General features: G+C 40.0%; 1 protein-coding gene across 1 annotated transcript; it reads left to right on the top strand.

Moving 5' to 3' along the window:
* The first annotated feature begins 209 nt into the window (after positions 1-209).
* On the top strand, positions 210-14,157 carry SLC33A1 (solute carrier family 33 member 1). The gene is made up of 6 exons (XM_063306528.1): positions 210-1,337; positions 8,823-9,013; positions 10,567-10,751; positions 11,600-11,717; positions 12,353-12,568; positions 13,783-14,157. The coding sequence occupies exons 1-6, from the start codon at positions 566-568 to the stop codon at positions 13,948-13,950; spliced, it is 1,650 nt and encodes a 549-aa protein (XP_063162598.1). The 5' UTR covers positions 210-565; the 3' UTR covers positions 13,951-14,157.
* Positions 14,158-20,557: the final 6,400 nt, after the last annotated feature.

The raw sequence follows: 20,557 nt of genomic DNA on the forward strand, positions 1-20,557 counted from the left end.
CTCCCATTCATTCTCTCTCGCCTTCTCTCCCGGACCCTCCTCTGATAGGACAGTTCTTTCGTGACGCAATCCTCCCTCGGCCAATGGAGTAAGACCACGGCTGTGAGAAGGTTTTGTTGCTTTGGCGGCTCCTTCGGTATTGGCTTGTGTTTCCAGGCGGGACGCTTTTATGGGTCGGACTCAGCGAGGTTGGCGAAAGGGTTGGTGAATGGTTTAGAAACCCGGCGGAAGGGAAGGAAATTTGTGCCGGGGGCAGCGGCCGAGTGGAGTCCCTACAGCCAGGCTGGGATTCTCGCAGATTACCGGAAAGAGGCCCATCGCTTCCCAATGCCGAAGGGAGAAAGACGTATCTCTTCGGTCCTCCGCTCCTTTTCGTGGTGAGGGAACCTGCCCACTTGGGCGGCGGAATTAGAGGGAGGCCGAACTCTTTCTCTCCGCCGCAAGGGATCTGCCGGGGTCGATCGGGAGCCTCCTGCGGCCAGGCTAGGACGAAGAGTCTTCTGTGGGGAGGGCCACCGGTCCCTTCGCCTTCTGAAGAAAAGCAGCGCTGGATTACGTGTGTGACATGACCCCAGCCATCTCCTGTAAGGATAATAGTCGGCATCGCCGGCCAGGCAACTACCAGAATGCCCTGGATGTGATGCAGAGTAAGCCCGCTCCCCTAGATTTCTATGAAGATGGTGCTGCTGACACGGTCGGAAAAGATGACCGGGAGGCACTGCTTCAGGAGCCACATATCCAGCCTCTGGAGTCTCCCCAAGACTATAAAGCAGAGTTGGGCAACATCTTGCTCCTTCTCTTCCTGTATGTGCTGCAAGGGATTCCTTTGGGGCTTGCTGGCAGCATCCCCCTCATCCTGCAAAGCAAGAATGTCAGCTACAAGGACCAGGCTTTCTTTAGTTTTGTCTTCTGGCCTTTCAGCCTGAAGTTGCTCTGGGCTCCCTTGGTGGATGCTGTGTACTTCAAGAGCTTTGGCCGCCGAAAGTCTTGGCTTGTGCCTACTCAATACATCATAGGTCTTTTTATGATGTACTTGTCTGTGTGGGTGGATTCTCTACTTGGGGAAGTCGATGGCCAAAGCCCAGATGTGGTGGCCCTTACTGTGACCTTCTTCCTCTTTGAGTTCCTGGCAGCCACTCAGGACATAGCTGTAGACGGCTGGGCATTGACTATGTTATCGCGTGAAAATGTGGGCTATGCATCCACTTGTAATTCTGTGGGTCAGACAGCTGGCTACTTTTTGGGAAATGTCTTGTTCCTGGCTCTTGAATCAGCCTCCTTCTGCAACAAGTATTTACGCTTTCAGCCTCAAGCCAAAGGAATTGTTACGCTTTCAGGTAAATGTTGGATATAGTGTCTTACAGTTTTTAAGAGGTCTATGTCCATTTCTAATTGGAAAATTTCACATATAAATACGGTGATAGGTTCATTCTAAGCCTGTCTATTTATTTATTGAACAATTTATATTACTGCCCATCTCATAGCAATAACTCTGTGAGAATTGGCTGTTTTGCACAAGGCCTTTTTATAGAATGACTTAAAGAACTACAATGTAATATTTAATTTTCAGTGTTTCCACGACTATCCAGCTTTGAAAATAATAATCTCTTGATATAAAGTCTGTGCACATGTAACACGTCTTCCTGTATTAGCATATTCACTACAAATATTAAGTTACTTTATGAAAGATCTGGCATGTGGCACTTCATGCCAAATGGCATCTTTCTATTTGAATATTTTATCTAGATTATTCTGGTTGGTTATATCATAGCTGTTTTCAGTCATTTATGAAGCTACATCAAGCTAGTTTATCGTTGTCCAAACTTACAAATTCTATCAGTGAAAAAGACATACATATGCATATGGTCTAGAAAAACAAAGCAAAATAGCATATGTAACATATGTTGAGTATGTTTATCCAACAGGTAAAGCCCCCTCCCCCCCCAATTGTAGAGCTTTCTTAGAATGTTCTGCAGGAGAGGAGCACTGTTTTCTTAAAACTAGTAAGTTCCAACTTGTCCTGGTCAATCTGTTTGATATAATGGATGATTAGAAGGTTTTTATCCAATCAGAATACAAATTGACATTCTAGAATACAGAAGCATATCTTCTCATCTTTTTGATGCCAATATTTCGATTGAGAAGCAAGTTTTGTTCCTTCACCTGTATGAGAGCTGGTGTGCATAGAACTGTTATGCACGAAGTTAAGGCACAGTTCTGTTTAACTGATCTAACCCCATAGACACATACTCAATACTGTGTAGCCTATGCTGTAGATTGTTTGAGTGGGATTTTGGAAACCCAAGCACAATGTTAGCATAAAAGTTTAGTACTACTTAATTTTATTAAAAATATTATTTATTTGTAATAATTCTTAGTTGATACATGAGCATCCAGAGAGAGAGAGAAAAAACAAAAGTTTGATTGAAGAAGTCAGGGGGATGAAATTTTGTTGTTCATTGTTCATCAGAGCAATATGGAGGGAACTGCACTTATGACCTGCAGGTGATGTGCCATGTTTGTTTTCCTTTCTGAAGATGACAAGAACTATGCATCCTACAATTATAGGTTGATTGGCCTTCTGGAAATGAAAGTAAAAGAGGTAAAGGCAAAACTTGCCCACTTACCAGGCAAGGTAGGGAATTTTTGAATTGTATGCAGGAATGAACTGTGGCAGGATAAGGGCCCCAAGAATCTTCCCAGAAAATAGAAAAATGCCAAGTGGAGGGGAAGGAGATAGAGGAATGTGACACAAAGGCCCAAGCCTCTTGAGAAAAACTTTTATGCCCTGGATTGTTAGAACAGTTTCCAGGGCTTCCCTGTTGATGTTTCTGGACCCTTGGAGGAACAGCAGCTGCTACAAGCCTTGGAGACTGAGGAAGAAGACACTTCAGATTCTACAAATGAAAGGATTCCTGCCTCTGTCCCAAAGGAAAGGAAGCAATAGGAGGTGGATATTGGAAACTTCCTGCTGAGAGGGATTGAAGCAGCAATCTGTCAATAGGTAGTCTTTGAAGAAAAGTGTGCTGCCTTCCCAGTGCACACTTGTGGAATATGATGGACAGACTGAAGACTCTGATACTTCCAGTGAGAAATATCCCTTTCTCTGATCCATGTGGGAACAAATGGAACAGACAGACATGGCATTGAAGACATATACGGTACTATGAAATTCTGGGCAGGAGGATGAGGGAGTTGGGGCACAGGTGGTGTTTTCTTTCTCCTTTCTGTTGGAGGGTATGGTCTAAGAAGAGAGAGAAGAATACTGGAAGTAAACAATAGGCTATCCAGATGATGCCAATGGAAATGGTTTGGATTTTTAAATAATGGGACACTTTTCCAAGTTGAGGGACTCCTGGCAAGAGAAGATTGAAAGTGAAGGCGTTTGGAAGGTGTCTTGCAAACCTGATACTAGGGCTTTAAAATGAGTCCTGTGCAGGAGGGAGAAAAGAGATTAGTGTACACGATTAGATACAATGGTGTAATGCCAAGTCCTGAGAACAGAACTGGGAACAATATGTAGGATGTGGAAGCATCCAGTAATGAGCACATAAATGCAGGAAGGTCAAGTTACGTTTCTATACAGAATACGAGAAACGAAGAAGAAGAACTAGAATTCTTAATGTAGGAAGGTGAATATAATTTAGCAGTTGTTACTAAAAGTAATGAACTGATGGAATGCAAAGACTTAATGGTATATATTATGCCAAAGGAAAAGGCCAGACAATGTGTGTGTATGTGGGGGGGATGGCATCATCTGCAGGAAGTAGACATGTATGTTGAGATCCAGGTAATTGAGCATGGAGGTCTAATTGAAAGCATTTGGGTAAGAATATAAGGAAGAGGAAACAACGACAATATTATTGTGGGGATGTGCTACAGACTACTAAGCCAGTAAGATCTGGATAATGCCCTTCTGGACCAGATTACAGAACTTTCAGAGAGGAAAGAGGTTGTAATAATGGGAGACTTCAAGTACTAAGCATATGCTGGCGGGGGGGAACCCTCAACCAAGGTCCCAACAATTCCTCAGTGCCTTGCTGACTCTTTCACTTTCCAGAAGGTTAAAGAAAAAAAAGGGAAATGGCTCTTCTATACTGAATGAATGAATAAATAAAATCTGATCCTGATCAGTAGGGAATTGCTGACTGGAGAGGTAAAAGCAGCAGAATTTTGGGAGGAAGTAACCATGCCATCTTCTTGTCATATTATGGGAAATAAAATTGGACCGTAGTCATATACATTAAATTCTGGATAGCCAATTTCAGCAAGTTTAGAGAAGTAAAAGATAGGTTCCCATGGGCAAAAATTATCGGGTCAAAGGAAGTACACATGGCTTGGGAACAACTCAAAAGTAAGATACGGGAAGTACAGTAGAGCACTCAGTTTCAATGAGGAGGAAAAAAATGGGGAGCAGCTTAGGAAACCTGTGGGTAGCATAGGTAGGTTTTGACTGAGGTAAGATGTATAGGAAAGGGAAGATGGGTGAATCAGCAAGAAGTGTACCATAGGAGGTATTTCTGTGGAAAGAAAGTTAAAAAGGTTTAAAGCACAAAAATAATTTAAATTTGCAAGGGAAGCTAAAAGCAACAAAATGGGCTTGTTTGGATCTGTCATTAGTAAAAGGAAGAAAGGGGTAGGCCCATTGTTAGGATGAGTAATAGGACAGTAAGAGGTCTTAGGGAGAGGTTGGAGCTCCTTGATTTACTTTTCTTTGGTCTTCTTGCCAAAGAGGAACTATGTTCAAATTGACCTCAGCAGAACAATTGACAAAAAAAGTGGTAACTCAAGAAAAGAGATGGTTAGTGAGCAGCTGGCTACCATGGACATTTCAGTTCTCCAGGACCAGACCAATTACACCTAAGAGTCTTCAAGATGCTTACAGATGTCATCCCAGAGCCCTTTCATGGTTGATGGGCATAATGAAGAAGGGTAAGGGTTGTTTTTGTCTTTAAAAAGGAAAAAGAAAGGAGGATCCAGCTAATTGGTGTGAGAGTTTGTGGGAAACCAGGGGATGAAGCATTTCATTTGTCTGAGAAGAGGCAACAGAGTCTGGATGGGAAAGATTTGGGAAGAAAGCATTTCAAATATATTTCCTTCTAATTAGCCTACTATAACTGAGGGTGGGAATTTACTCTTAACAGTTTTTAATATTCTGTATTTTTTCCAGACTAGCATTAATGATACCATCCTGAAAGCTGTGTTCTTGCTTCCTTAGTTTTGCCAGCTGATTTTGACAACTGCAGACTGATGCTGATAATTGGGCAAAATTCTGAAAGAGATTGCTAAACCAGTCTGTGAACATTTAGAAAATAATGCATTGCTTTACAGGAGCCAGCATGGGTCTGTCATGAATAAATGCCAAACTAACCCAATCCTTTTGGTAGAGTGATTTGTGATTTGACCATGGGAGTGCAGTAAGAGTCCCCCATATGAGGGAGATGGGCGGTGATAAAAATATGATAAATAAATAAATAAGAATAAATAAAGTTAGGGTTAGAGTTAGGGTTTTTACAAATAACCATTTTAATTGTGTGATCTGCCACAATCATTACACTGTTCAGTGGTATACAGCATGCTTGATAGTTGGACAAAATGTAGTGATATATAAAGAGTTTGTTAGAGAAATAATTCTATAAATACAGGATTACATAAGCCTGTATAGGTACTTCTGCCAAAGCATCATACTAGATTTGTATATTTTCTTAATTCTTAATCCTATCAAAACTGTTCACTTTTGATGTATCTGCAACAGTTGATATACTTCCGCATTATAGTCACTGTGCAGCTGGCATATGTGCTGAATTACAGAAAAACAAAAAACCATTGTAACCTCAACAGTAGAGTGAAACTTATCCTCTTACTTTGTAAGGAAAGACAAGAATACCAAGCATCAGAGAAAATCCAAACAAAGGTAGTGTTGTAATACAGGTGGTTCTTGTTACCCATGGGGGTCACATTCCAACATTCAACTGCAGATAATGAAACTGCTGAAATTGGAATGTTAGGTTCAAGAGTCCCAGAAAATGATTGAAAAATCAACTAAAATTCACCATAAATCAAAGTAAAAAGCAGAAATAGGGATAGTGTACTTTGGCCACTTCAGATTTTCTGCTCTCATACACTATTTTATTTTGACTAAAGAATAAGGCAGGGATAAACAGAAAATAAAAGAATGAAGAATTAACATTTCTGGATATTTTAAATACTCTATTTTATTTAAACAAAGAATGACTGTAGAATAAAGAATAAAATAAAGAATAAAAGAATAGTGATCATTCCACAGATGAAAGTAGCACTTTCTCCAGTTTTGTTCTGCAACTACAGACATCAAAATAAGGAAGCATGGCACATTCTTTCTCTTCTTCCTCCTCAAAGCTGTGGGAAGTGTTGTATCGCATTGTGAAGATGACCTAGTCACAGTAGCTATAGCTGTGTTTGCAAAGAAGCAGATGATCGTGCTTTAACTGGTCTTACTTTATAGAGCACAGTGTGTACAAGATTGGTGATCCACTCAGCTTCATCTGCTATCGATGGAATGGATGCAGTAGATGAAGAGGTGACTGCCCAAGCCACATCTTTTTTACATTGGGTACCATCTGTGGGATATCATTACTGCAAAAGGTGTCCTAATCTTCTCAATGCAGTTCATGATGCTGTCTCCTACAGCAGTCACTGATTGATGGAGAATGATAATTTTTCATGGGATCCAACATTGTCCTGAATGTGCAACAACTGTAGTAGGACCTGAAAGTTGTTATCAGACCTTGGTCAAAGAGATGGTATTGGGTGACATGAAAGTGATCTCCAGGTTTAAATATGTGAATTGCAAGGCCACAGGATGGCCAAGGATGTTGTCAAGCTGGAGGGTTCTGAAGGCCAGGTTCCTGAAGGCAAAATATCTCTGCACTTAATACAGAAAAACAGTTGACTTACTAAGAGAAGCACTGTGGTCACCCATGTTCTTCTGTTGGAAGATTGGTTTTTATTCTTTGTTTTTAGGGCACATGGATTCTGCTCAGTACAGGAGCATAGGCATGATCACACAATATTGCCATGTAGCAGAAGAATGAGTCAGTCCTTAGCAACCTTGAAACCCAGATCACTTTCTTCCTGTTTGCTGATGATGAAGTAGAATAGCATTGACTTCCAAGAACCAGCTGGCCTTCAGCACTGAAGAGTTGTTCTAGTCCCCAGTCTTCAATATCAATCAGGCATAACATCTGTGTGCCACTTTGTGTACCACTAAGGCAACCTTCCTTGCCAGCTTGATACTGTGGAGGTTGTAGTGGTTGAATTTATAAAACCTGCCTCTCCAAGCTTGGAAATCATGGTCACTGCTTTCTGTCCCAAACTATACAGAGAGTTTTTTCATGGATTAATGGTTCACTCAGTAGCACATTTCTCTGGACTTAGTCCTTTATCCACATGCTGTGAACCTTTTCCATCTGTTCCACATTGGGATCCCATTGATGGATCATCCCTTTGAGATTCTGAGACATGCCAAACACCATACAAGGATACTGGTTTCATTTTTCCTTATGGAACATACAATGAATTTATTGATGTTAAGTTGCTATGCAAAAGATAGTACACTGTCCCTACCAGCCAACATGTCTAGCAGCTTTACCTTCTCACTTAACAGTAGCACCTTGCATCAATACTTGCCACTTCTTTCAGCCAAGGACTCTGCAATTTTCTCTTGCTCTTGCTTGTTCATCATTCTTAAGAACACAGAAGATTGTTGAGGATGCTGGGAAGATGTTTGCTGAGCTCTCTGCTGCTCACTTGCTCATTTTCACTGTGGCAGAAGTAACATGCAGGAAGAGGATAAATATGTATAGCAAGAATGTTGTAGAGTGCTGGGATCATTGGGAATTTGAATAGGATTTGTACTTCTGGGTATATGCACAATGGAAGACAGCCAAAACACAGACAAATGAAACAGAATACATAGATAACAGTTCAAGGCTACATTTTTCCGCTATGGATATGTGAAACCATGGCTAATAAGATGTGTATAATGAGATCCTCCTGTAGCTTTATTAAAGTCTTCTTGAAATTGAATTCAACTCTTGGACTCATGAACATATACATGTAGGTTTCTTGGCAAGAACAGAGAAATGATATGTCATTGCTTTCTTCTGGGATGTTTTCCTGTTTCCCTGTGTAGCCCGGTGCATTGCTTAAAACACACTGATGAATACCCACTGCAACCTTACATTCATGAACATAGCTACACAATCTTTTTCACAGCAACTTCCCATTAATCAAAGTGAAAGAACAGGTGGGAAAGAATGTTAGTGATTCTGTCATGTCAGTACTGCCATCTGTAGGTCACTTATAACAATGGAGGCATTACTTTTCATTCAACCCTCATATAAATATGGGTAGTTTCAAGCAAAAGCTAATCATTACTATAAGAACTTGTTTTGCAATAAAAACAAATTAATCTAAGGCAGGACTAAAACTCCCAGTCTCTCTTCTAGTCTGGTGCCTTAACTGGCACATTAAACTGGCTTTCATGTAAGTGGATTATATCCATGAATAAAAAAGTTGGTTAGACACGGAGCTTCTGTAAACACATGTCCATATTTGGGTGATACGTTTATTGTATATGGTTCAAGTCTAATCACAGTATCTGTGTAATTTAATATTTACTCTGTGCTTAGAATAAAGTGGCTTGCCAGTCTGGTTTCTTTAGATATATTCCACTATAGTTTCATAAGTCTCATCTCAAAAAGTCTGCAGGAAAGGGTGGCGTAAAAGGTCATTGATGAACATTTTGGATTATGAGTAGAATGAATATCTTATCGTTTCAGATTTCCTGTTTTTCTGGGGTGCTGTTTTTTTAATTACTACTACCCTGGTTGCACTTTTGAAAAAGGAAAACAAGAAAATAACACCATCAAAAGAAGAGACAAAAGGAATCATGGATACATACAAACTGCTTTTCTCAATAGTCAGAATGCCAGCTGTCCTTATGTTTTGTGGCCTACTCTTAACAGCAAAAGTGAGTAAATAATTTGTAGTTTCTGGTTGGGAATTTGAGCCATTTTTGCAAAGTGGTGCTTATTTACAGACTTACGTATCAGTCTTATTAAATCACTACCAGATGACCACTAGACAACAGCAAAGATATACAAGTAGTCCTCGATTTACAATGGCATTTGGGACCAGAGTTTCCATCGCTAAGCAATGCAGCTGTAAAGCGCAACCACATCACTTAGCAACGGCAATCCTTGCAGTCCCAGTTGCCATTGTTAATTGAATCCCATGGTTATTAGGTGAGGCAACTTCCTGCCGGCTTCCCACAAGCAAAGTCAGTGGGGAAGCCGGCAGGAAGTTGCAAATCCAAGGCTGGCAGGCAGGTAGGTGGCTTCTGCCAGCTGGGGGGTGGAGCAGGGGGGTCTGCAGGGGTGTGGGGGAGGCGTGCGGGTCAGGGAGGGAGCATGAAGGTGCAAGGGGATGTGCAAGAGGTGCAGCACAGATCAGGGAGGCTGTGAGGGGGTGTGTGAGGCATGAGGTGTGCAAGGGTGCAGTACAGGTTGGGGTGTGTGTGAGGTGCGCAAGAAGTGCAGCAAGGGTTGGCAAGGGTATGGCATGGATCAGGGAGGGTGCATGAGGGTGTGGCGTGGGTGCAAGGGGGTGCATGAGAGGTGTGGCATGGATCGAAGAAGGTGCGCAAGGGTGCGTGAGTGGCCGGCATAAGCGCAGAGGGACTGGGGGAAGGTCCGTGGGTGGGTGGGGGAAACTTACCCCAGTGACTTGCGACTTTCCCTGCTGGCTCCCCCTTTGACTTTCTGGGGAAGCTGGCATGGAAGATTGCAAATGGCAGTTGTGTGATTGTGGGGCGCTATAACTGGTTGTAAGTGCAAACTGGTTGCCAAGTGCCCAGATCACGATCATGTGACTGTAGGGGTGCTGGGACAGCTGGAACTCTGAGGACTGGTTGTAACCACCATTTGTTCAGTGCCACTGTAACTTCAAATGGTCACTGAACAAATGGCTGTAGGTTGAGGACTACCTTACTCAAACAGCAACCCTACCGCTGTGCCAGCAATCCGTAAAAACACAGTGGTGTAAGATGTAACAGAGATGTTCTCGTGCTTAGGTCATGATTGCTGTGGGGGAGCACTGACTTTTTACAAACCCATGTGCTATTTGGTAATTATTTTTTTTTAAAAAAACAAGATTTGTGATTATTAGTTTGCAGAGCAAGGCATGCATGCTTAATTTTTCTATGTTGCTGCACATGAATAAGAATAGTTTTGAAATCATGTTTTATGAAAAAGACATAGGTTCAAATGGGAAAACAAAGCGATTTAAAAATCATAATGTCTGAATACATTGCTTCTTGCATAATGGTAAACAGGATGAATGAGACTTTTTTGGGCCAAATCCATGGTTTTATAAGTTTCAGATTATTGACTTGAACTTGGGTTCAAGTTTCATTTAAATCAAAAGTGCTTTACATCACTATCAGGCTAGTGAAAAAGCAATATCCAGTTAGAAAATTAGTTATGAAGACAAATTGAGAAAAACTAACAAGATTTCACGTTGCAGGTTGGTTTCTCAGCAGCAGATGCTGTAACAGGTCTCAAACTAGTAGAAGAAGGTGTGCCTAAGGAACATTTAGCCCTGCTTGCTGTTCCAATGGTTCCACTGCAAATCATACTGCCCCTGATCATCAGCAAATACACAGCAGGGCCAAAGCCCTTGAATACATTTTATAAAGCTATGCCATTCAGGTAAAATGTTTTGATTGTTAAATTTGCACTACCTCTTTATGTGAAACTGTCGTTTTGTATTTGTTAAAGGCAGTCAGATGTGCCTGTCAGGAATGGTAAATCTGGGGCAGCTGGTTTCTATCTGATTATGAGGCTTATGTTAATTCCTTAAGGGCAAATCATTTCCCTCCATCCTTTACTGACCAAGAAATAACACTGTGTTCACACATAGTAGCAAACCTCAGCTGTACATAATTCTGGCTTATCTGGGAATAAGCATTGTGCATAACTCAGTTGCTTCTATGCTGGCTGGGGAATTCTGGGAGTTGAAGTGTACACATCTTAAACTTCCCAAGTTTGAGAAACAGTAAGCTAAACAAACCAGGAGGGATCTCGCCTTGTTCTTTTATTCTGTGCAGAATAAGAACTCCAACTTCATTCCTCTCTAAACAATCCAGAGTTAGACAAACCATAGCTTTTGACTTTGTCTTGCTCTTTCTTTAACAAGCCAGAATCCTTAGTGCACATATAACACTAAGCAAACAATGAATGAAGCTGTCAAAGCAAGACGTGTAAGTCGGATCATAGATCACCTGTTTTGAATGATTTGTAGAATGAACCTTTTTTTAAGAAATGTTTTACTTGATCTCAGCCAGGTGCATCTGAGTCTTCAGGCTTCTCAATTCACATATGCTAAATTGCACACGAGAAGCTGACCCTTTTATCAGTTGATTAGAATTTACTTTACCTCCCACTCATAACTTGGATCTAAAACTTGTGAAAATCAGATCAATCATACTTGCTTCTGTTTGTATATCACAGGAACAATTATACTTTCAGTTAAAAATGTTCTCACCTTTTTATTGCAGGCTACTGTTTGGATTGGAATTTGCTCTCCTGTTTTGGTGGACTCCCAAAGTAAAGTATGAAGGAGGATTTCCAATCTATTACTATATCATATTATTGCTGAGTTATGCCTTACATCAGGTAAGGTTGCATGCACTGTGAAATTATCAGTTCAGTTTAGGTATGATTGCTTCAAGAAGTGCATGAACTTTAATAAATGGATTATTTAAAATGGTAGCATCTGTTTTTAAGCTCACATGGAAGCCTGAAAAATGTTGGGCTGCTTTAATAAACTGCAGAAGTGCCGCAGTTGTGGAGGTTCAAAACATTTCTCAGAATCATTTTTGAAATGTGCACAGCTTATATATATATACACACACACACAGTATATGTATACATACATACATGTATATGTGTGTGTGTGTATAAATGCGCACACACTGCAATTTCATTTTAATTGACTAATTGGGTGGAGATGTCCAGGAATTACAAATGTTTGTTGAATTGGAGAGTATGTGACCCATAGCAATTTCTGTCATATAATTAATCATTTCATTATGCAGGGAACAATCCTGGTTGAGCTTCTCATTAATAACCAGGGTGATACAAGTTGTTGTTTTTTTAATACAGTGGGGTAGGAATGAGATGCAATGGAATCTTAGTTATATGTACCATTAGGGGGAAAAACAGTTCTCATCCCAGTCGTAAAAGAAAGAGCAGGATGTAAATGTTCTGAATAACAATCAAGTAGTGTCTTGGTGTTTATTGTTTTTCAGGTTACTGTGTACAGCATGTATGTTGCGATTATGGCTTTCAATGCCAAAGTTAGTGACCCACTCATTGGAGGAACATACATGACATTGCTTAACACAGTGTCCAATCTGGGAGGAAACTGGCCAGCCACAGTAGCTCTTTGGCTTGTGGATCCACTTACAGTGAAGCAATGTGTTGGAATTCAAGGACACAGCTGTGGGACTACAGCTGCTGCAGAAGTAAGTTTGGCGCAGAAGAGATTCTCCATTGTAACGGTGAATTCCTGTTCAGCAGAGCTTTCCAAAATTTTCATGTTGGTGACACACTAACCCTCTGCAGGTGCGGCCGCGTCACCAGAAGTCACGCAGAATCAGCTGTTTCGACCCAATTACACATACTGTGCATGTGCAGTACCTGTATGATTCCTTGACTGTGCAACACACACACTGCAGCCAACACACTAACATGTCACGACGCACAGTTTGGAAAGCTCTGCTGTTCAGTAAAGAAACCCAAATTAAAGCATCCCTGGCTGTTCACACTTGTTTAAGTGCTTCTCCATTGTTGGTAGTGTTCTTATAACCTAAGGTGGTTATTCCCTGTCCTGCATTCAGGGGTGACAGTGAATATGTAGAACTTTTATTCAATACCCTTTGAGGTATTTGAAAAATAATTCCATACTTCCAGTCATCTTTTCTCAAAGCTAAACATGCCCAGTTCCTTTAGGCCCACCTTTTGAAACCTAATTTCTAGTCTCCTGATCATCCTTGTTGTCCATCTTTGCACACGTTTGTTAGTTTCTCTGAAGAACTCTTAAAATATGGTGCCCTGATCTACACAGAGTACTCAAGGTGGGATCTGACCAATTCAAAATATAATACAGCTATTATTTACCATGATTTAAAAACTATGTCAGTCTTTGCAACCCAGTGGACAACAATTTGCCAGAAGCAACTGCTTTTTTGAATTTTTGCAGGCTCATGGTCATAATACCATAATACCAATAATACTATCTAGCCACCTAGTCTTTTGCCTGGCTTTTTTATTGCCTTCATTGTTTTCAACCATCAGGGTCTTCTCCAAAGAGTCTTGCATCTGCATTATGCGTCCCAACTATTCACACTTTATTTTGTCACCTGTTTCTTTATCTTCCTTCTTCCCCATGCGGTAGGTGAAAATATATTCTTACCAAGACTTGTGAAATTAGTCCAAAGATTGTGGGTTGCCAATTTATATTCTCAGCAGCGTAGCCCATTTTTTAAAATAATGTATAAATGCTTTACACACTTTTTAAATGATGCACTTTAAAGTAATGGAAATCCAGTCATGCAGTATTCAGAAAATGTTTTAATGTATTATATATTTCTATCAAAAGCAATTTGTTTATCTGCAGTTGATATACTTTTTGCTTGTTCCCTGTCCCCTTCCCCTGTTCTGGTTTCCTCTATTGCAGCTTTGCTCAAAAGAAGGTGGATCTTGTGTTATTACTCTGGATGGTTATTATGTGGAATCCATAATATGCATAGTATTGGGATTTGCTTGGTGGCTGTTTCTTGGACCCAGATTGAAAAGGCTGCAGGATGAAAGACCAGCATCATGGAAATGCGGAAGAACCAGTTAATGGAACTGAAATGCCAGAAAAGACTAGCTAAAATCGCTATAGCCTTGTCATATAACAAATATACAAGAGAACAAGTATCCACATTTAAAAAATGGTCAGTTTACACATGCCAAATGACTTTACAGAAGCTAAAGTCGTCAAGTACTGTATGGATCACTTAAAAAGTTTGCCCTCCTTATCCAAAATTACCCTTAAGGTTGTTGTTTTTTTTAAATCACTTTAGAAAAACAGCATTTAAGCACTATGTTACTGTTCTGCTAAATTGCTAAACTGCATTTCTTCCTTTTATTTCCTTAAAGTTACCTTTGAAGAAAAAGCTGTCTTTAAGGGACCTTACAATTATTTTGATTTATAATAAACATTGAATCTACATGGTTAAATACGTTAGAAAGAAAAATGTTTATATCTGTCTGTCTGTCTATCTGTTTTATCTTGCTTACCATAATTACAAATAGAAACTATCCTCATTGTTTTGACCTATCAGTTTTTTGTGTTGCCTTGCTCCTATGAAATTTAAAGATTTATAAAAAATAATATATAGTAGTGAAAATATGTTTTTTCTTTTAAAGTACAGATATTGGTTCCCCACACTTCGTTTTGCTAATAGAAATAGTTTCATCATTACAGCACTAATAATTGTGGGCATAATTAGCCCTATGCCATAGAGGCATATTAATTGGTACTGAAAAATTCCAAAATATTAGGAGCAGATATAAAATAAATGAGAACAGTTTGCACATGAAAAACCAAACTTGTGATTTATGAAGAATGGAACATACTTCTGTTTCTTTGAGTGTGGGACCCAAATAGGACTAAGCAGGATGTTCAGTGCCTTTTGGAAATAAGTTATGTAGGATGGTGATCAAATGTCTGTACTGTCAAATTTTAGAACTTAAGTGTCATTCTCATAAAATGTACCCATTTCTGCTGATGTCAGGAATCTAAGTAATTGTTGCAATGAACATTAGAGGAAATCATTTTCTTAGCACCCTAATGATGTACAATATAATGTATATCATATGGAAAGGGGAACTGTATAGCATTTGATGTATTGTATACATCTTTCACATGAAAATTTCTTCAAAAGTTAAAATAGTGTCATACTTTTGACACTGAGTTGAAATACTGAAATACTCATATCAGGGATATTTACTGTCGCAGTTTTACTGATTATTTCAATAAGTCAATTCTTTCTGAAATTGACATTTTTGATTCCATGTGAATCTTTATGATTTACACTGTTTCTTTTGAAGCTCTTTTCAGAGTGTAAATAAAATTTAAGCCTCTAAGATTTATGTTAGAATATGCCTTTTTAAAAACACATATACACGCACATACTCTCTCTCACAAGCTTCTGTATTCCAATGAAATGAATAGGAAATACATCCAAGAAAATAAAAATAGGCTTGGTTTTTGAGTGAGTTTTAACCTTACCAACAGAGGGAAGATTTATGTTTGGTTGACATTCCCCTTGACTTTGCAATAGAAATTCTGGCATGCTGGTCTGACATACTGATAACGTATTTAAATATTGTAATATAGATCAGATGAACAATCAGACTTGGTAACTTGAATGAAAAATCCATAGTGCTCTCAGTAAACAAACTTCATTTTCATTAATATTTTACAGCAACCTGATTTGTATTTCCTTAAATTTGATTTATCCTTACTGCATAGATTAGCACAAATAAAGTAACTATAAGTTTACAACAGTTAATGGATTTTAAGTGAGCATGTATTTATTATAATTCCGCTTACTTTGCCTTGCCACAGCTATAATATGAAGGGCAGGAGTAGGTGGTTGGAGGGGAGAGAAGAGCAGAAATATTTAAGAATTAAAGGAATCCCCCAAGGGTTTTCTTCTTCCAGATAGCAGCTCTATTAGAATGTTAGTTCTTTCTAGGCCTTTTCAAGGGTGGGGAGGGACATACTGCCAGAAAAAGCTATGTAGGCTGCAGAGTAGTCACAATAAAATGATGAAATTAGCCTTTTTATGTTTTCCTATTCTGTATTACTGTTAATGTGCCAAAATAAATAAAGGTTATCCATTTAAACAAAGCTTTGACAATGTAAAATACATTCTATAAATGGATCATTTAAACTAGATAAAACTCAGAATCAATAGTAAAGTTTAAAAGTTTCTGAGAAGATGAGATCTGGAACATCAACTGAAGTACAAAGGGTGGGATTCAAAAAATCATGTTCAAGGAGACTCTGGTTGATGTTTCTCAAACAACACCCTCCCTTCCATAAGCATCAAACTCACTTTTGAAATGTAGTTTAGTCTAAGGTAAACTGGTTGTGAGACATGGCATGGGTTTCCCCCATCCTCTCCTATGGCTCACGGATGGTTTAGATCTTATTACACTACCAGAATATGTCCCAAATATGCACCACTGAGATACAAATTAAGCAATTATTTCTAAATACTGTTTCCAAGGCTTTGTAGACATACAAACAAGCATATATGCTTATACTCAAGTTCCAAGGGAGGCTTAAGATAAGCCTCTCTTCTAAGAGTCATGTGTTGAAACTTCTAAAATTCTACTTTTAAGAACTGATCACTAATGTGATTTATAACAGTGTCCCTGAGGCCTGCAGATATAACCTGAGTAATATTTCTACTTCTGCAGTATGAAAATCTCTAAGGCCACTATATGTTGTCATAGGTTAAAGGCATTTTTTCCATTTCTGCTTTATTAACCTAAACCACTATTAAATGAGAATTAAATATCTGTAGTCACTGAAGACTGAGTTTGTGGGGGAGAAAGTATTGTGCTAATTAATATAATTTCTGTGCAGACTTCAAATGAAGTAAATGGGTTGAGAAATATTCTGATGGATTTTCACTGAGATTTGATTAAATAAGTTGCTCACTTAATTGGAATAAATAATAACATCCAACAACCCAGACATGTAATAGCTTCAGTTTTCAGGATGAGAAAACCCTAACAGCAGCTTTGAGAACTGAATAATCAAATCCAATTACTTCATTAAAAAGAGAACATATGATCTTAAAAGATTCAAAACCAGTGATTCTTAAAATAATAGCAACCTTGTATCAAAGTAGAAACTTGTAAGGGATGAGGTTGAATTTTGATGAGAGTGTTATTTGATAATTGCAACTTAAATTTTTATTGTTTGAAACTTAACCAGCAGTCTGCCATACTGTTTTCAGTTGTCTTTATTAAGATTTATAAAGCTTGGTTTTGGTTTGTTTGTATTAAGTTACCCATGTCATGGTTTTATTCTGCCTTGACCTTATGATGAACTATAAACTCATTCTCTTCAAAGTTTGATCAAGCATGACTTTACAAGTAATGGGTAATATACTATTGCCTTGTTCTGAAGACACTAAAGGAACTTGTATACAATCAGATCTATTTTCATGTAATTTTGTAAGTTGTAAATGCTTGTTCAAGAAAGGCATTCTCAAATAGATCTTTAAAAAAATATTTTTTAGTGATGGGTACTAATTCTAAAAATATTTTGACTGTAATATAGGGTGGAAAAGTAATATAATGTATATTTTGGAATATTGCTAATTGAGCTTGGTGGGGTATTTTTTGTTTGTTTTGTTTTTCCTGTGTAATGGACCATAAAATCAGAAATTACCATTTAAAAAGCACATATTTTTTTTAAAAATTTTTTGAAGTGACTGTTAATCACCTTGAAACTGCTGACCTACTGAGATTAAAATGGCTCACTTCTAAAATAAATTCATGATAATTTATTTTACCAAAAATGTTTACTGGATTTTTTAAAGTATTTAAGGCTTTTCATTGCTTTAAATCTTATTAATAAGCATGTGACCACACTACAATTTTCTTGGTGCAAGTGCTTTTATGAAAATGCCACACTACAAAGCCTTGAAAGCTCTTTTTGCTTATTTCAATAAAGCTATGATCCACTTTTAATTTTAGTTTGTGTACTGATAAGCTAAACAGGAAAGGCGTGCTGCAAATATTGCCTTGGAACCAAAAAGCACTGTGTACTTTGCCCGTTTCTTGCATCCTGCCATTTCTTTCCAAATATTGAACTTCCAAAGTAGTTTATGCTTCTTGAAGCTACCATGGTTAAGAAAAGTTAAATATCATATAAAAATATAAGAGAGAAGCAACAACTGTTCTTTCCAAAGCGTTAAAGAGAGAAACGTGAAAAAAAACTGAGGAGAGGGAAGGTTCTTGCCTTGAACTAATTTATTTAATACACATATGCTGCTATAACTCCAGAGATTCCTAAAACACCATTATGAAACATGTTGCAACAGCAGAAGAAACGGTAGCAATTGAATACTTAAAATGCCAATTAATGCAATAAATAAAATTTTATCTTGAAGATCTTCTGAAAAAGAATGGTTGCGATCTTTTAGAAGATTGCAAAAGGGAAGCATGATCAGCCTTCTTCCAGAAATTGGAGCAGCCTTTGAAATGTTTATTTATTTTATAGATTTATTCACCGCCCATCTCTCCCCTATGGGGGACTCTGGGCGGCTTACAATAAAACAAGATTAAAATATAAAACCATTATTACAAAATACAATAAAAATATAAATATAATAAAATCTACATGGCTAAGAGATCTTAATCAGTACTTCAGTGTGGTAGGTCCCTCCGAATCACTTCATGGCACTAGCCATCCCCAGGTGTAATTATTCGCCCTCCCATTCCAAGCCTGCCTACAAAACCAGGTCTGTAATCTTTTGCGGAAGTCCAGGAGCAAGGGGGCTTGTCTCACCTCTGGGGGAAGGATGTTCCAAAGGGTGGGAGCTACAGCAGAGAAGGCACGCTTCCGAGACCCCGCTAGACGGAATTCTTTTATAGATGGGGCCTGTAACATGCCCTCCCTGCATGACCGGATGGGGCAGGTTGATGTAATAGGGATGAGACAGTCCCTCAGATATCCTGGTCCCATGCCATGTAGGGCTTTAAAGGTGATAACCAACACCTTGAATTGGACCAGGAAGCAAACTGGAACCCAGTGGAGCTCACGCAACAAAGGTGTTACGTGTGCAAATCTTGGAGCACCCAAGATTGTCCGCACGGCCATATTCTGGACCAGTTGTAGCTTCCGGATATTCTTCAAGGGTAGCCCCGTGTAGAGCGCATTACAGTAATCTATATGGGAGATGACCAGGGCATGAGTGAGAGTTCGGAGGGCCTCTCCGTCCAGGAAAGGGCATAACTGGCACACAACATGAAGTTGCACAAAGGCCCTCCTGGCCGCGACTGCCACCTGCTTTTCGAGCAGGAGTTGTGAGTCCAAGAGGACCCCCAAGTTACGCACCGGGTCTGAATGGGGCAGTGCAATCCCATCCAGAACTAGAGATGATAACTTCCGAGATACAGAGGAGCCATCAACCCATGGCCACTCCGTCTTACCAGGGTTCAGTTGAAGCCTGTTGTTCCCCATCCAGACCCCCACAGCCCCCAGGCACCTGGAGAGGGCAGCTATCTCATCACTTCACCCAGAATGGAGATGTACAATTGAGTATCATCAGCATACTGATGATACCTCATCACATGGTGACGAATGATCTTGCTCAGCGGTTTCATGTAGATGTTAAAAAGGAGAGGAGAGTACTGATCCCTGGGGCACCCCACAAAGAAGGGGCCGTGGGGCCAATCTCTCCTCCCCTATCAACACCGACTGGGACTGGCCCTGGAGGAAGGAGGTGAACTAGCGCAAGACTACGCCGCCCATCCCCAACTCCCTGAGCCAGCCCAAAAGGATACCATGGTCGATGGTATCAAAAGCCGCTGAGAGGTCAAGAAGAGCCAGGATGGATGCACTCCCTCCATCCTGCTCCTGCCAGAGATCATCCATAAGTGTGACCAATGCCATTTCTGTCCCATAACCGGGTCTGAAACCTGACTAAAAGGGATCCAGATAATCTGTTCCATTCAGGATCCTCTGGAGCTGCAATGCCACCACTTTCTCAACCACTTTCCCCAAAAAGCGGAGGTGGGAGACTGGGCGAAAATTGTCCAGTATGCTGGGGTCCAGCGATGGTTTCTTGAGGGGGCGCACCAGCACCTCTTTGAAGGCTGCCAGAAATACCCTCTTTCAAGGATGCATTTACCATTGCCTGGACCCAACCACATGTCCCCTCCCGAGCTTCCTTCACCAGCCAGGAGGGGCATGGATCTAATTGGCAAGTGGTGGTGTTTACAGTCCAGAGGATCCTCTCCACTTTCTCAGGCCCAACAGGATCAAACTGTTCCCAGATAACAGGGTAAGAACGTTCCCCGGGTATCTCCCCAGATACTGCCTCGCTCTCAGAGTCCAACTTGGAGTGAATCTGAGCTATTTTATCCTGCAGATGCCTAGAAAACTCCTCAGCTCGGCCCTGAAGATGGATCTCTAAATCCCCTTTCCCCAAAAGGGATCAGGTAATCTCGAACAGGGCTACCGGGCGGCATTCTGCGGATGCAATAAGACGGAGAAATACTGGCGTTTCGCCACTCTTACTGCCACAAGGTAGGCCTTAATAGCAGCTTTAGCTTGCGTTTGGTCAGATTCAGTCTTTGTCTTCCTCCAGTGGCACTCTAGGCATCTCTTAATCCTCTTCAGAACCCTCAGCTCCTCCATGAACCATGGGGAGTGT

This window comes from Candoia aspera, chromosome 6 (genome assembly GCF_035149785.1).
Source record: "Candoia aspera isolate rCanAsp1 chromosome 6, rCanAsp1.hap2, whole genome shotgun sequence".
Taxonomy (NCBI): domain Eukaryota; kingdom Metazoa; phylum Chordata; class Lepidosauria; order Squamata; family Boidae; genus Candoia; species Candoia aspera.

Bases quoted from the DNA above. Each gene is read 5' to 3' on its own strand.
- SLC33A1 (XM_063306528.1), top strand. From the start codon at position 566: ATGACCCCAGCCATCTCCTGTAAGGATAATAGTCGGCATCGCCGGCCA. The intron at 10,752-11,599 runs GTAAAATGTTTT...TTTTTATTGCAG, and splicing joins TATAAAGCTATGCCATTCAG to GCTACTGTTTGGATTGGAAT. The intron at 12,569-13,782 runs GTAAGTTTGGCG...CCTCTATTGCAG, and splicing joins GGACTACAGCTGCTGCAGAA to CTTTGCTCAAAAGAAGGTGG.